Source organism: Anopheles gambiae, chromosome 2, assembly GCF_943734735.2.
Source record: "Anopheles gambiae chromosome 2, idAnoGambNW_F1_1, whole genome shotgun sequence".
NCBI lineage: Eukaryota > Metazoa > Arthropoda > Insecta > Diptera > Culicidae > Anopheles > Anopheles gambiae.
The window spans coordinates 14,955,425-14,973,194 of record NC_064601.1 but is presented as its reverse complement, the minus strand read 5'-3'; the positions used below and the strand labels follow the sequence as shown (position 1 = coordinate 14,973,194).

General features: G+C 43.8%; 1 protein-coding gene across 6 annotated transcripts; it reads left to right on the top strand.

The window, feature by feature from the left end:
* The first annotated feature begins 5,468 nt into the window (after positions 1-5,468).
* LOC11175777 (G-box-binding factor) lies at positions 5,469-16,677 on the top strand. 6 transcript variants are annotated; one of them, XM_003435979.2, is made up of 7 exons: positions 5,469-5,538; positions 12,098-12,647; positions 12,832-13,095; positions 13,722-14,400; positions 14,469-14,650; positions 14,747-14,871; positions 14,958-16,677. In XM_003435979.2, the coding sequence occupies exons 2-7, from the start codon at positions 12,365-12,367 to the stop codon at positions 15,108-15,110; spliced, it is 1,686 nt and encodes a 561-aa protein (XP_003436027.2). In that variant the 5' UTR covers positions 5,469-5,538; positions 12,098-12,364; the 3' UTR covers positions 15,111-16,677. The 6 variants fall into 6 exon arrangements, with proteins under 6 accessions (XP_003436027.2, XP_061504193.1, XP_061504192.1 ...); XM_061648209.1 differs by having other exon boundaries at positions 5,487-5,806; XM_061648208.1 differs by having other exon boundaries at positions 5,510-5,827.
* Positions 16,678-17,770: the final 1,093 nt, after the last annotated feature.

Sequence of the window (17,770 nt, the reverse complement as noted above, 5' to 3'; positions counted from 1 at the left end):
GTCTCACAGCTCATTTTGAATTTTCAACTACCGTTAGTTGCACAACCTGGTTCTCTTTGCAAGGAACCAACCAAGTTGGCAGCTTCCAACTCGTCGGCAGGTTTGTACAATCATAGTCACATATAGTTTATCGGTCCCGCAAACAGTTTGTCTGGCGGGTTTTCCATTTGTTTTCTTCAATTCCCATTTTCACACTGTCACGATGTCCTTCGCTGTCAGTGGTGCTAAAATATTCATCTTCGCAGCCCCTGCCCTTGTTTTGTGTACTGCTGTTTACTATTTTCGTTGCGCGTGGTTGTATGTGTGGGTTAGAATTTATTTCACTTGTTGTACACTCGCTGAAGCGAATAGTTTTGCAGCTGTTTTGTTTCGTGAAGGACGCGCGACCGTTGCGGAATGTGGTACGCAAAAAACGGAATTGGTGAAAGGCTGTAAATGGGATATCCTGCCAACAACAACAACAACAACAATAACAAAATCCATGCCACCATGTCATCTGAGATGCATTTTTTAACCGCATGACATTGTGCTCGACTTTTTTCCCCCTTTTGACTTGCCGTCGGCGGGATGGTAGTTTGTTGTGCAGTTTTACGCCACCGTGCCACCGTTCATGCCGTTGCGTGGGAAAGTTTTTATTGTTTTTAATAATCATCCGCCGTCGGTGCTTGTTTGGGGCGCTTGCTTTTAACCGAGAATGGAGAATGGACCAAAGAAGCGCATCTTTGGCAGGGGCAGGGGATGTAATAAGGAATGAGCAAAATGTTCGTAAAGTAAGACATGGCTGTGTGCACTCCCTTCAGCCTGTGACACGGTGACACACGGTTCTTTTCATGCCTTACTACTTCAACTCCCGGCTCAGGAAGATGTTCCATTTGCGCTGAATGAATTGCAGGAAGCATTAAGAAAAAAAAAAACTTTGCCAAAGAATGTGCTGTGCTTCGTTCTTCTCGCCGTTTTTTTTTCTTCGCTTGAGATACGAACACAATTTAATCAATCAAAACTCAACCGCCCGGTAAAAGTTGCATCATTGCATTGCGGTGTGTTGCATGTTCTATTTTTATTATTTTGTTGCGGTTAGTGAGCTTTCTTACTGTGATCTTCATGTTTTTTGTTTTTGTTTTATACCTTATAACACAGCTATCGCATGACTGGGAAAAACTAACTGGGTGGTAGCATATAAAATGTGCACTTCAATCTTCAATCCGAGACTTTCGTTGTTTCATTGTTTTCTGCTCAAGCTGCTTTCCCGCGCCCAGGCTGATGCTGGTTGATGGAGGCAGTTCTATTCGTGGAGCAATGATTCAATGCATAACATATTGATGATGTCTTCTGTAAGGACAGTATTGAGCAACAGCTAAGCAATGCATTCATGCCCCTGTTACACTTTCAATCCATTTTGCTTCTGTTTTGAGCGAGTAACAAGCTTGCTAGAAGTTCTTTTGTTTGATCTTTGTATAGGAAACGCCATGGTTTTTCATTTTATGAGGTGTCACGATGATTTTTTGAAGCTTTAAATATCGAAGCTTTGTAATGAAATACATTTCAATTAATCAAACAAAAAACAGCACAAAAAATGAAGCAAAGAAAGTCCAACAGTCCACAGTCTTAATTACAATTGTAGAATGTTTACACATTTACACGAAGGAGAGGGGTAACCCAATACCATTCTTGGTCTGAATGCGTCTTTTGTTTAAACATTTAATCCCTTTGATTGTCTATAGTTTGCGGTTACTCTATTCAAATAGACCGAGCAACGTTGAGCAGACGACCTCGACCGTGAACCAGACAAATCTCACCCAAATGGGTTGCGGATCGGTGTCTACCACCATTGCCGGCATAAGCACCGGGGGCGACCCATTTCTCTCCCCCGACGGCACGTGTTGATGCTTTTCAGCTGCTCCACGGTGCGTTTGGAACAATTTTAATTAACATTCATCTGCCAATCTACACCGTAAGGCGACGGGGCGGTGGGAGGCACTCATCAAAGTCATGTGGCAGCCTCAATCGAGTCGAAACTCCCCAGTTCTCCCCAGTCACATGGGAGCGGTACTGTGCTGAAGTATTTTTGAAATGTGGTTTTACAGTGTTTCTGCTTAACAATTTCGATTGAAGCGCTTCAATCGAGTCGCAGTCGGTGTAAGCCCCCTTCACAGCATCCAACCCGATGTACATCCCCATGCCATGGCGATGGATGATGAAATGAATGATGATGGATTGACAGGTTCGGTATTATGGAGCCCGGAATGTACGTTCATCTCCAGATCGCTATCACTTCGAGGTAGTATAATCATCAATATGCGTTCATAATAATTGTCTGTCCCCTGCGGCAAGTTTGCTTTTCCTGCTCTTTGGGTGAATATTCATTAAGTAAATCGGAATGGAAATGGTGCATCAAAGTGGACAATCATTCCACGAAGGTCTGCACAATGTGTACCAATTTATAGACGGATCAATGAGTTAAGGAATGAATATTGTTTTTCCGCCTTTTCCCCTATGAAATGCACATCGCTGCAACATCAGCTGTCATATTTACTGATGGAAATGTAATTCTTTGATGTTTGTGTAATAAGCAGAATTTTAAAATACTTATCAACGAAGAGAGAGACAGAGAAGAGAGAAAAAGTTACATTTCTTCCGGTTAGCAGGACCATCTACTGCTGCCGACAGTTCGTGTAGGTTCTACATTCTATGTGGAATGATTGCAGGTAACGCAAGCAACCATTTGCTCTCTACCCAATTTCTGACGACGGACAGATCCGACAGTTTGACAGAATGTTCATTATCGGGGTTGAAGCAGGAATCAACTTTCTTTGAAGATGAAACGAACGTCACAAAGGCCAAGTAACGATTGAAGAGCTTGCAAAATCCAGATCCCCGATACGGAGAGCACAGTGACGGTGTGCTTGACTTGTGTGCACCATCCGAACCATTCCCCCTGATGCGTCTCGGAAACACTGGTTTGCCTTCTCAAGCGCATAGATAACAAGGAGCTTTACCTATTGCACATACCAATCGCCATCGCCAAGGCCATCACAGCACTATTGCTTTAAAATTTGTAAACGATCGCAAAGAAAAGCGTTTCCGTTTGACCACCCCAAGAACAACGGAACACTGAGAGAAGAGTAAATGGTCAACGGCCGGAAAAGACAGGGAATCATATCATAAAAAAGTGGACATTATTTTCAGCACCAATTCCTGCATCCGACAGCCCGAACGTGGGTACGTTTGTGTTCGTTTGCTTGGGAATGTTTTATTTTACGTGTACCATTTCAATTGCGTTGCACTTTTCATGTTTCGTCTCCAAATTTTGTACTCGACAGCTCGGGGCTAATGTGACGTGTGCACGTCATACACGCACGCACTTCAAAAGCAGAGCGATTCGCAGTGCTGAAGTAGCATTTTACTGGGGAGAAAAGTTCTAGGAATAATTTGTCATTCATTTTGATGGGTTGTATTGATGCCGTGATAGTATGGTTGGAGCAGGACTCGATTGTGAAATGCTGTAGCAATTGATATATCTTTTCGTTTAGTTCCTGTGAGTTAAACTAACAAATGGCATCGTTTCGTGAGGATTAAAAATGAGAAGAAACTTTCACCATATTTACTGTACTATATTTTTGACTCATCTTCAAACATTGTGGCTGGAAAATATCACCTCATTACTAAAACACAAACACCCTAGATGCTGCCCATTTTTTAATCGTCTATTCGGTCCTTTAGAATCGTCCCACACAGCACCTAAAAATGGTAGCTTCATCCTAATGTGCCATAAAACTGTTGTTTGGTCTGCAATTTGTAAAAACCCACTATCTTCGTCAACAAAAAAAAAAAAAAAAAAAAAAAAACAGAACGGTGACACTTTCCAGACCCACAATAGCTGTGACGTGAAAAATTTTCATCCTTTTTAATAAGTTTACCATAACATAATCCACCCCGACACCGACGGCACATCACGGACGGAGAGTGTCCTTTTTTCCCCCACAGCCCGGAAGAAGGGAACGGTTAAAAAATGAAACCAGCACCACCAGCACCAAAAAAGGAAAACGACTCCTCCGTTTGGTGCAACAATTTATCACCGTGGGGGCCGACGGCTCGTAGCCGTTGAACCACTTAGACCTATCGTGCGGAGCTTTGCCTAGTGCATCACAAACCCACACACACACAGACACACGCACGCACACAGATACACCTTTTGAACCGGCACATTTCCGGTCACGTGCCCTGGACGGTGGAATTTAGATCAATCTACGGCGTACCATCACCGCTACCCGAGGCTTTCCTCCAAACAGAACTTACATACTGCATCGTTTTGGATTAAGCAACCGCAAAACCGTAAGTGTGTGTGTGTGTGTGTGTGTAGTAGGTTATGTGCCTTCTCCGTGTAGGCTTCTATCGCGTGTACCATCTAGTGTCCCTGGTGGGCCTGGTGGCTGGATCCTTACAAGAAGTGTCCATGTTCCGTAATGGTGGTGGCGCCGGCAGCAGTGGTCGCAATGAGTGATGAAAATGACAACATTTGCACGAACGTCAGCTGGTTTTGCGCTAAAACAAAAGCACTGGCGCATTCCCCCTCGTTTCGGGAGAGCGCCGAATGGGGCAAATGAAATGCACTTTTGGTTTTTTGGAGTTGTCTGTGTTTCTTTCATTCCGTTACAACCGGCGACCGCCGGCAGTGGCGATTGGGGTAATGGGTTGATGATAATGGCAAACCTTCAACGTGATGATAAAAGATAGAGTGAACTAAATACACCAAAAGACAGTGTAAATGAGGATAAATTAATGGATCCTCACAAAATATCGAGCGTCAACATCGGAGCGTCGGTTTGACCAACAGCTCTTGTTAGTTGCTACAAATGATGCCTGGGATTGAAATATTTGCTGATAAATAAAACAATTGTATGTTTACAGTTCTTAGTACTCAGCAAGCTTCACTTTATACTTCGAATCGGTAGGTTTACGCTTATCGCACTTACAGACGATGGAAACGAGTGCAAAAGCACGAAGTGAAAACGAAACCAATTTTCCGACTTCGTGCCATGCTTGCCTGTGTGGGCCTATAGACGAAAAGGGAAAGTAAGAGATACGTTTTCGGTTTTGCTGTCCGTCCTGGCGAACTATTGCATTGTAGAGTCTTTTTTGGAGGGCTGTCGAATAGAGGACATTTTCATACAAAAAATGTGTATATTTGATTTTTTTCAATTCTTACTTTCTTAAAGCAACCAAACGCCATAATCAATATTCATTATTTCGTTATTATAAAAATACTTTTCAAACTGAAGTATTTAAAAAAATCCTTATAAAAACTCTTAACATTTTTTTACAATACTTGGAATTGCTCTACTTAAAAACAATCCTGCCTGTACTAAGAAGCTTCGTTTACCCGATGTACTACCAGCGCGTTTGACAGCCCTGACTGGCTAAGCTTCCGCTTCGCGGGTTGTTTAAGCGTCGGGGTTCGGTTCGTGCCGTCGTTCGGGGCCCGATCCATTCGTACACAAATGCTGCCGCTGCACACATCGACGGTCGCGTTTTGGCGGTGTAAGCTCCCGGGTCCAGATGAATATTGTTTACATTCTACATCGATTCTACCGTGCGCGATCAACACGCTGCCGTAATATCAGCTGGCAGTGGTGCCGCTGACAACACACAAGAGTGTTCGCCAAGTGTTTTGTGCCATGTGTGTGTGCGTGTGTGCGGTGTGGTGGAGGTTGAATATCATTAGATAAAAACAAAATCCCCAAAACACACATACAAAATACGATCAAGCACTACAAACAGCATATGGCTGGATCGGATCGGGAAGACAGTGAGTCAGTAGTACGCGGTGGTACGCAAATGATTAATATAACCGTTTCCCTCACCGTAGTGTGTTACGTGGCCCCTCGTGTAACCTCGCGCACAAGGGGAAAAACAATATGGCTTTCCGTCGCTGCTCCGGTGAAGTGATTTGTACGACGATTGTTAATATTTATTCACTGCCGTGTTTTTGTGTGCAATGCGGAAAACTAACGCTCTCGCTGTGCCCCACCACGCTGTTCGGTGGCAAGGGGGTTCGAGTGTCGCGTGCAGTAACGCGTGTGCTACGACTAAGTTTTGAAGCTGCCGAAGTTATCGTAGTAGTGGCACAATAGTGTATATTGCGTTTGTAGTTGTGGTGGTTCCTATGGCGAGCGAGTATAACGCAGGGCACGGATTCGCCTACGAGTGGTTTTAATAGTGCGGCGGAATGAAGTTTGGAATGATATTGTGTGAATGTGTGATGTTGGAAGTGACGTTACTATGAAAAAAAAGCATATATAGCATACATAACAACATATATACAATATACTCGAAAAGTGGAAACTTGATTTTTTCAATCATTTGTGAATACGTAACGTTTGATGAAGCCCATCACATGCGATCGCATGCAAAATTGATCATTCGTGGGTGGAAATCAATTTCACGTCGTGTTTGTATGCGTTTAAAGCATGTGGCTGTGAGCAGTTTTACTGTTTTTTTATCTTTCGCTTACATTGATTATTTCTTACCTTTACCCCATCTGCCACTTTGTTCCGCAACAATCGACAAGGGCACGGTTATTGATGACCGGCAGCGACATCGTTGTAGGTTTTCCTCCCGTTTCAATAAAGCACGACACTGCGTGTGTGTGTGTGTGTATTGTGGTATGCCTGAGGCTAAAAGCCTTTCAGGTTACCCAACTATGTCCAATGGAAGAAGCGTCGCGCAAAAGGGAACCCGCGCATTGCTTTGCTTTGGTGCAGCTGTACCGTGCTTCAACTCCTGTCTCCTGTCTGTCCGGTGCGCGTATCGGTAATAGGATTAGCGGGATTAGGTGGTAAAATGGTACCGCCACAACCTCTTCCAGGATTGGCACCTGCAACGATCGACCACGAGCGGCCATTCGGCAAGACAGTGGTTCTGCACCGTGTTTGCCGCCGGTCGTGCGGGGAGGACAATAATACAACTCACTTTGACCTTCTGTCACCCTGGCCAACCATCTTCTTTTTGCTTCCCGTTTTGTGGATGTGGAATCGGGAGCAGCTAATCAGGTGTTGCTGGCAGTTGTTGCATTTGGCGTTTGGGATTTGGTTGGTTTTGATTTCCGAAACGGAAAGAATTAGTGGCCGCTGACGTCGCTTCGCAACGTACAGTAATTCTTGCGATGGAATTGCTCAGCGAGGATTAGAACGGCTCGAGATTTAAGTGAATTAACCGAACCAATCCCTGGAAGCTCCCTGGTGGAACCTCTCCATCCACAGGGTAACGGTAAAGCCTGTGCGCGTTGTTAGGTAGGATAATACACTTTGATGTGAAAGTCTTACCTGGGTGATGGAACCCACGCTGCTGCTTGCTGTGACATGCTGTGGCTAGTGGCAGCTGGAACGGTGGGCGGAAAGCGTCCGGATGGTTTGCTTTTAATTGCAAAAATGTGTTCAAAGTAGTAAGAGCACATTTGCCACCGGTACGCCGAGCATTCAGTTTCAGTTACCGAGCAAGTTCTAACGACAACGACGTGTGGGTGTTTTTTGTTGAAGATGTGATCTAAAATACTAATTTTAAACAGACACAAAGCCGCTGAGTTGGTGAGATGGCGCTGAAAATGGGCCGGTTTTGCGTCTTTTCAGCGAAATGGATTTTCACACGTGCGTAACCGTACACAGCCCGGAGCGTGTAGCGGCGAGACGAGGGAGCCTTTATGGATGATAACACCGGCCAAGTAGTCTGCCAAATGTCTACACAGTTTGCCCGGTTTTGCGGGGGTGGGAGGCACCCATTGCCCACGTTTGAATTGAATGAAATGGGTCGGTTGTTGCTTTTGGGTTTTAGAGGGGGGGCTTTTGGTTTATTCATGTGTCCTCCTTTTAAGGAATGTCACTATTTTCTTATCAAATGTCTTCATTTTTAGGGGGGAGCAATGTGGTGCTAATTTAGGTAGTGGCGGTTGGCACGTCTTTATGTACCTTAATTTCCATTTAAAAATATTCGAAATAAACGTTGTACAAGAAGCTGATCGTTGATCGACGATTATGAATACTTAAATAAGCTACAGAACTTACAAAAGATGCAATGTATGAAAATGTATACGGAACATTCTACGAAGAACACTGATATGTGGTATTTACTTGAAAAAATATAAACAAATATACTTGTAAGGATAATTTACCGCTTCATTCTGCGTAACTGCAATGTAATAACTTCAATTAAATTCCATATAGCAACGTAATTAAATTAGCAAAACGATCATTTCTATCAATTCAATGTTATTGTTATTGACTGAACCTAAGTATTTCAGTAATTCTTCGAAGCTGCATTTATTTAAGTCGTCAATCCGGATTGATTATTCATTGTATCCATATTTTACAATCCATGCTGAAATCCAGAAGGATTTCATAAAACTCTCTTTGATTGTTCAAACAAAAGTTTACTGAAATAGGAAAAAAAGGATTTCCTAGAAGAATAGAAACCGTACATTCAATGAGATCCCTTACCATTAAAATACGGTTCCAACCTCATGAACAACTGCGTAATCAACTTATTGAAACCGAATCATTGCTCGAATCCGCGCATTACCCATTAATAAGTGAAACACCCATACACCAGCATTCCCGTAGCTTCCGTTTTTCAAAGCCAAGCTGCAGCGAATACACTAGAAGCATATTTTACACAGCAACGCGCGTGGGAAAATGTTCCTTCCCTGCAGTGTGTGCATTCCCTTGGCTGCACATCAACTCGGCCACCCGAAGGCGTTGGGTTGCGTTGTCGAGTGCGAAGATCAAAGCCGGGCGTTATTCTCCGGGCAATGAAAATGAAAACTGAGTAAAGCCGAAGTAGTAGAACGAGCTTTACAGGAAAGAAAAAAAACCACTTGACGAACGACATATTCCCGTACATTGAGCGAGAAGCGTACACGAAAAAGAACCACTTGGAGTGATGCTTTTACATTAGCGGCTGTTGCACAGCTTCTCGCCTTGCTCTACCTTACACTTAGCGCTGTGCGGATGGATTAATGTGTGACGATTTTGCCCTTAATTAATCTGTTACTCGACACTTTCCTCCAACGTACGATGCCTGGTACCGGATGCGTAATTGAAAGCGGTGGAAAGGAATTCGCATTCAATTTAGCCACCATTCGCCCGGATAAGGATGCTTCCATTTTCAGTGCATACTAGGGCTCATCAGTTGAGGATTGACACAGTTTTTTACTTTAACTGTGGATTGGAAATACAAAAAACAAACTGGCGTTCCTCCTACCAATCTGCACTAATTGGCCTCGAGTGAATGCATTTGCAGAATGTGCGGGACTAATCTGTGGATGCGAAAACCTTTCATTAACGTTGGGCACATTTTATGTGGCTTGCGAAGTGGTGAGAGCTTCACGGTGAGAGCTTACTTTCACCTTAATGTGCTTTCAAGCATTAGGGTAGCTCCTTCAAGACAATGAAGTGCAGATGGGTGAGCTTCATTGCAACACGTTAGAATATGTCAGTGAAGGTCCAAATGCACCTTATTTTGGAAGACGAATACACCGTTGCATAAACCCGGTGTGTCTCTGTGCATTAACAAATTCACATCTACCTAGTCCCACGCCACGTGTGGGGATGTGGGTCAACACTACTAGAAGGCGATGGGGTTTTAAGCAACAAACCAACTGCCGCCTGTGCCGGTTGAATACAATGATACACGAAAACAACCACATCGCTTCGGTAGCTACGTGCGCATAGTAGAACATTCTTCACTGAGAAACAGGCGGTGAGCACTCCAGCAAGCTCAATGTTGGAAATGGAAGAAAGCACAAGGTAGCAGTGAAGTGAAATACAAAAAACCAGTACACCATTGTTAAGCGTTGTTTCGAATAGATAGACGCGGTGAATCCGAATGAAGCTGTGGTTTAGTGAATGGGTTTTATTTTCGTTAGCCCAAGAATGTGACACAGTTTCGCGCAAGTATGTCTTTTTTAAAAATCTTAATTACGGAAAAAGCATGCCCGGGAGCGAAGGCGTACAATGCTTTCAGGATTATTTAAGACTTCGTACACTTTGTTCGTTTTGGACTGTATGGTTAAGCTGTTTGTGTGTGTGTGTTTGTATGTGCACATTTGGATGTACGATTTTTAGTTTCTGCTATACTTTGTTGAAGCTAAGTTTTCTCTTGGGACAGTTAAAACGATACAGGGTTTTCCAGGGGTTCTCATAGTTGTGGGACACTTCCTCGACTCTTTCTTAAGGGAAGTGAACTTCATATGATGGAAATTGGACTCTATGGCACCCTTTTAGGACAGGCTCCTTGTAAATTCCTATTGGATTTGTCCAACAAGGATGCTAATGAGTCCAATTCTCGTTACTTTAAGTTCATTTCACTTAAGAAAAAGTCAATAAAGTGTCCCAAAGCTATGAGAACTCTTGGAAAACCCTGTAATGTTGTGAGACATTTTGTTCCTGTAAAAGATGCATTATGATTGTTGTGAAAGAAAATGTAGAAGCGAAAGAGACCTCAAAAGGTCTAAAATCTCTATAATTAGACAACAACAGCAACATCTTTCATCTACTCTTTTATCCTTCTTCATCCTTCAAGCTATCGTTAAAGAAAACAGGAACGGGATACAGATTCTTCCATAACGCATAATTCCTCGTGTTTCACCTATTTTGTACAATTTCGTGCAGCATTGTGCCGTCATAGCATTTGACGCATTTGGCTTAATGATCTATCAATTCTTGGAACAACTGTCGATTAATACGTCAATCAAAGACGAAACAGCAAAGCCAAGGGTTTGCGAGAACGTTTTCACTGTTTCCCCGCGTATGTATGGTGGAATTCGTCTACTGGCAATGGCGGTTGCCCCAGTAGGATAGCTGTGCCAAATACGGTATAGAAATATGTTATGCCTCATTGTTTAATCGATTTAATCCATGAAAACTGAACAGCGAAGCATATTTTGAAACGCACTCATCAATGGAAGCTTGACGTGGAAATTAAAATGCGTCAAATTTGCTGATATATTGTTTGACATAATTATTATCATTACATTATTTCTACACTTGTACAGCCTCTCCTAACCTGTGAGGTCATATTGGAAATAACAGAGTGAATGGCAATACAATTTTAAACACAATGAACGAAAGTGCAATTGTGATGAATGTAGCAAAAAAAGCAAAAGTCCACCACTGATGAGCTCATCCCACCTCAACGCGAACCTTGAATCATGACCACATCCAAGGATTAGCCCTGCACATGCTAACGCACCGCATTGGTCCGCGAACGAAATGATCGAAAGCCACAATTGAATACTCTATTCCACAACCGCCTCGCCGCAACGGCCCCGTCAAATGGTAGTAATTATTTGTATTTGGAATTCCCTCCCTTTCGTTCGAGGCTTGACACTGAATCAATCGGTCGGTTGGTCTAAAAATGGACACGCCTTTACAAGACGTGACGGTGGTGTGGCCTCTCCTCTCCAAAAATCTCCCTCCTGGTCAGCAGTCTTTTGGTTCGCTAATTCAACCACGCGGTGCTCCACGAAATTGGAAGTCGACGGGCGAGGCCGAAATATGTTTCCATTTCCGCCGGTACCGGTATGCCCTTCCGCGTGCACTAATTGAAGTCGAAGCGATTAGCATAAAACGTGTGCACGAGTGTGACGCCGATGGCTCAAAACGGCTACCGACCGACAGCCCCAAAAACCTGCCAGTCTCGGGGTTTGGTTCGGGGCGGGCGGGAATTCTTCCATTCCGTGCTGATGTGCTGAGCAGCGTTTGATAATTCAATCACAAACTTTGCACATCTCCGTTTCATTTCCGCCGTTTTGATTCCATTCCCGTGGAACCCGTGGTGGTCCAAGAGCAAAGGGTCAGGCGACGATGCTCGCCGCTGGTCAGATTGCCAGCAAGCGCTTTCCAGCCGGTTGGGAAGAGTGTCCAAGGGTCGAGTGAAAAATGATGTTCCGTTTGTTAGCCGAGCCAGCTGGGGCCAGTCATTTCGCTTTCGTTTTCATTTTGGAGTTTTTTTTTTCTTCTTATGTTTGTGTGTGTGTGCTAGTTGTTGTTTATCCGCCTCATTTCGCTGCTTCATTTCCTAAAACGATTCCCATTTTATGCGCCAGACGAAGAGATTTCAGTGATTTCGACGGAAGTTAGCATTTCAAGTGTCCACTCACTGACGCCTGCTCGAGACTCCGAGTGCGTTGTTGCGTCCAGTGTGTGCTGAGTTTGTGTGTGTGCGTGTGTTGACTTTCCCCTAACGGAAGTACGCTCAACAAGTGGTTATATACACTAGCTTGTTCGTTTGTCGCTGTATGAGGCGGTAGAAGCTGTCCAGCTACGAAAAACACGATACTCCCGTTGCCGGGGCGGTGCGTTAGTACGACACAATGGCTACGTCATTCTTTGGCTCCTCGACGACGCCCGCACCTATGGCGTCGGCGGCCGGAGCCGGTACCGTTGGGCTGTTGGACAGGCTGGACCGCTTGGTCAGTACGACCGTGCTGCACGAGGCACGCGTTTATCCAGTAACCATACCGCCGGCCACAGCAGGTTATCGACCGTCGGACGCGCTGGGCAATGTGTCCGAAATGAGTTCATCAGTACCCGCCGCCACCTCGCCGACGGTTCTGACCACTGTGGTACAGACCGATGATTTCGTCGTCCTGCCAGGTATACCCACCCCACCCCGACCCCGGAGCTGTGTGTGTGAGCTGTAATTTTTGCTATCTTTTACCATTTCATTTTGTGCTTCATAATCTTGGGAACGAATCTAATGCCCTTTTAACTCATTTCCCTCGTTTTGGGATTTTCTTTTTCTTCTCCCGTGTTCTTCACTTTTCGTCCCCATTTCCAGGGCCAGAGGATGTGCTGCTACTCAACACGACCACTGGACTGTACCAGCAATCGGTGACGCTAACCGCACGAATGTATCCGATTGAGGCCACCGCGGCAAAGTCGATCTGGGGCCTACCGACGCTGATCTGGGGTATACTGATCGGAACGGTCGTGATACTGATACTGATCCTAGCGACACTCTTCTTCTGCTGCTGGGTGCAGCCACGTACGCGCAAACTGCTCAACTCGAGCTACTACACGACGACCGCTAACAACGGAAACGGTAGGTTTGAACGAGGTTTTTTTGCGCGTTTCATGCTCATTTTCATCGCATTCTGTAATACTCTGAGGGATCGTGACTCAGGCCTGATGCTTCTATTTGTAATACTTCAGAACATTCATCATTTCAAGCTTAGTATCGCTTATGTCTAAGCTTCTTGTTGTATATAATATTTATTTAGCATTTAGCAAATTTTTTTATAAATCATAAACCCGATTTTGAATCATGTTGGTACGCGAAATATTTGAAATTTGATTTTATGGCGATTGTTTTACTTTGAACTTTTGATTTATCCCTCTGGAGAACACTTCAAACAAAAAATGGGTTTTGACAGTATGTCAACCAGTTATAGAGTATTCCGGCCTATCATTGGCACTTTGCCATCCTTGAACTAGCAGGTCTGAGCTTCAAGTTTTGATGGTGTAATTTATTTAACGATATTACAACCGTAGCCATGTCTTCCCTTTCACAGTCTTTGGTGAGCTGTAAGCTTTTACGTGTTTGTAACAACGAAATAGTCCATTACGCCCTATCTTTTCTTGTTGCTTGATCCTCGAATAGGCATTTCTTTCGAGTACGATGTAATTAAAATGTCTTGATTTCTTTCACGATACTTGATCCCCCGACAGCCTCCCAAAGCTCGATTGTAGCCAAATCGTGCACCAGCAGCGACTCGAACCAACTAGTGATGCCCCTATCGATCGGCATCTGTCCACCGCAGTACAGTGCCCCGCCACCGCCCTCCACCAGCACCAACACCCCGCAGCACACCGCAGCGAGCGGCAGCAACAGCTCGCTACATCATGCTTCAACCCACCCTGCCGGCGGATGTGCACACCATACCTGTAGCGCCGTCCCAGCAACCACGACCAACCAGCAGCAGCAGCAGTGCAACAGCATGGCATCCGGTGGGCAGGACTACGGCCACCTAAAGTACGGCAGCTCACCGCAGCAGTACGCCGCCCAGCAGTACGCTCACCATCATCATCATACACAGCAGCAGCAACAGCAGCAACACCACCAACATCAATGTATACATTATCAGCAACAGCAACAACAATACAATCAACAGCAGCAGCAACAGCAACAGCAACATCACCATCACCAGCAGCAGCAACACGTACAGCTGCATGGGCACCACATACACGGACAGCAGCAGTACAGTCCCTACAACCAGCACCAGTACTATCATCATCCATCAGCTCAGCAGCAGCAGCAGCAGCACCAACAACAACAACAACAACAACAACAACAACAGTACCTTCACTATCAACAACATCAGCAACAACATCACCAGCAGCAACAAAGGTTGACTCGTGTGAAGTCGTCGGAGTATAGCGAGCACATGCTAAATAATGTATCATTTTTCATTGTAGAGAGCACCATCATCAGCATCATCAACAGCAGCAACAGCAGCAGCAGCAACAACAGATACAGCATCAACATCATCAATCTTCCTCAGGTCATAACCACCAGTCACCACAGCAGGGTCAGCTGGTACACACGCAACTGCACAAGTCGATGTGGGCGATCAATCCACTGTACGCTTCCAGTGGAGGTAAGTCAGCTCGCCCTTGGCTGGGCATACTCCTTTCGCATAAACAAACCTTTCGCCTTCAATCTAATTCTACGGATCGGTAACTCTTTTCCTCAGTGATCAACGATGAGAATGAGGGTGACACGAGCACCACCTACCGGACACGATCCCTACCTTCGTGGGGTAAGAATAAGCAGCGCCCACTGTCCAATGCGGACGATCTGGAGGAGCTGTACGCGAAGGTAGTAAGATCGCATACACTTAAAAGCTATAATGCTGCCACAGTAGTTGACATGCCATTAATTCATCTTTTTCTCTTGCGGTGTAGGTGAATTTTAGTAAAAAACGACGCAACAGGATGCGCAATGATGAAGCTGCCATTATTGCTCTGTGCCGGTCGCGGTCGCAAAATCTTGCCGCACTGCCCCACGCCGCCGATCAGGATGCAGTGGTCGTGTACGATGAACGCACTGCCCTCTAGATCAAATGCAGACTTCCTGGTAGTTCTCTTACTGTAAATCGAAGTAAAAAAAAACACGTCAATAGATATTTGTAGCTATAGAAGGTGGAAAGGAAAGGAGTATTATCTTAGGCTGTCGTCACCTGTCACCGGTGTAAAGAATCGCTCTAGTCTCTAGTCGCATACGTTCGTACACGTGCGCGTAGTTATTGAATCACTTCTCTTTGCATACGTTTGCATACCGCAACCACCCCCAGTGCCATTTTAGCTCCCGTTAGTGTTGAGTGAGCGTGCGTGGAAACAATTTCCTAGTGTTCTAGCTGAAGTAACAACAACCCAAAAAATAAAAAAAAATGCTCAATTGCACTTGAAGACAGTGAAGTAAGCAAACGAACAACCATCGACGATAGCATCAATGTGCGTCATATTGCATCGGTCATTTTTAATCACCCGTTGTTGCATTCCATCAGAGTCGCATAAAATTCGTATCCTTCTTTAAAAACGATTTCATGTTCCTCACCTATTTGCGAAGAGCGTACTGTAAGTTTAAACATACCAGAAACTCGCCACATGGTGGTAGCAGCATTCGTCTTCAGCCTATCAGGTGCAATTTTGCGCGAAACGACTAAACTTCTCTTCGGCTAGCGAATGTTGATGGTTGCGTAAACAAATTAGCTAGTATTAACAGGAACCGATTAAACGATCCCCTCCCCAATCCTCCCCCCTTATGTCACACAAAAGATGTACATGTGTTGAAAAGAAGACTGATGAACGAACCCGACAAAAAAAGTACTCAACTCCCGCTGATATTTAATAGTACTTTCACATCACCGTTTGTGGATCGTAGGTGTATCGATTGGGCTGGGGAAGAAGAAACTCGTTCGATTTCGTAAATATTCCCATTTTTATCTACATCTACATTGCTGCCGAGAGAAAAGCGGACCGTTGGAAACGTTCACGGCAAAAACGTTCAGTATTTTAGAACGCCTGTCCAAAACCTTCCCATTCACTACACATTGTTCGGAGTAGGAAGCAGCTAGCAGAAAGTTAGTAAAATGTTTAAACCGCGCCAACGCTTTTTAGTTTAAAATGGTGCCGAGTGGAAATCCCGGAAATAGCACCGTAGCTAATAAAGCGCAGTAGAAACGTTGTGTTATTTTTGTGTGTGTGTGGAACGCCAAACTATCGCGGAAATGGAATGTATGCAATTTCTTCTTGCCGGATTAATCTTATCATTCGTCGTAGAAAATCATTAGCAAACTCGTTAAATGGAAATTGTATCGAAACAGTGGATCCAAGGGGCTTGAAGCTTGGCCGCGTACAGGTAATGAGATAGACAGAGAGAGAGAGAGAGCGAGAGAGAGAGAGCGAGAGAGCAAGAGAGAGAGAGAGAGAGATAGATTGATAAAGAGAGCGAGGTAATCAACGTGTTGGAATTATTAGAAAAAGAGTGGGCAATCATGGTTAAGGGCAGCCGAGAGGCTAGAATGGAACACGAACAGGAAAATAGTAGAGAAATTTGTAACATGCGAATATAGTTGGAATGTATAAAGTGAATTGATGAATTAAGCTAAAATCGACCACACAAGATGTGTTTTGTTATCTTTTTGTGCTTTGATGACTCTAAAATGAAAACTGAAATATTTCTTTGTATTTTGCAGTTGTTGTCATTACATAATTAATAATTACAACAACGCACTGATTGAACCGATTCATAACATTGAATGCAAAATAAATACCTCTTTTGTTATATGTTTTAAATTCACCAAAAAAATTAAAATTATGCACTTTTTCTGCAAGAGTTTAATTCGATAAACATTTAGTGTATAAACGTACTAAATTAAAATAAAATGAAATTTATATTTTTAATAATTTATGAAATGCATTTTGGCTTAAAAATTGGATGTTCGACTCAGAAGCAGATTGTACTGTACTGAAGTTTTCTATTATCACGAGTCGAACATTTTTGTTATTCAGCATTTAAGAAACAATTTACAGGGTTTTCAATGATATTATTGACATGTTCAGCGAGTTGTTGATTCGTTCGGGCATATAATTGACACTTTCAGCGAGATATTGAATTGTTCGTAAGCAGGCGTTGACAAGTTCAGCAATTCTGTAGTGTTGTCATTTGTTTTGTTTACACACTGTGCCGCAGGGTTCAATTTTTCATTCTGAAAAGTCCTAAAAGTAGCTAATAATCATTCCCCAAGCTGTTTAATTCATGAATTAGTTAAAACAAACATATTTTTACGAAAACCGTTTGTTTACCTTCTGATGAGAATGATCCAAGCTGCAGTCCAAGGGGTACGAAAGTGACAGCTCTATAGTATCGCCGAACTTGTCAACGCCTGCTTCCGAACAATTCAATATCTCGCTGAAAGTGTCAATTATATGCCCGAACGAATCAACAACTCGCTGAACACGTCAATAATATCATTGAAAACCCTGTAAGAGATACACTTTCCACACTAAACAACTTAACTTTTCAGTGCACAACTTCTGCATCAAGTAATTTAGATATTGATTCAATGACATGTTTATTGACGTGAGCAAACGTGGATTTCGTGTGTTCACATTTATATATTTTTAATTTCTCCTTTCGCATAAACTCACAATTTTTTGTATATCTCCTTGCGAACTCATATTTTACACCGCACCGTGCTAACGGTACGTTCAAA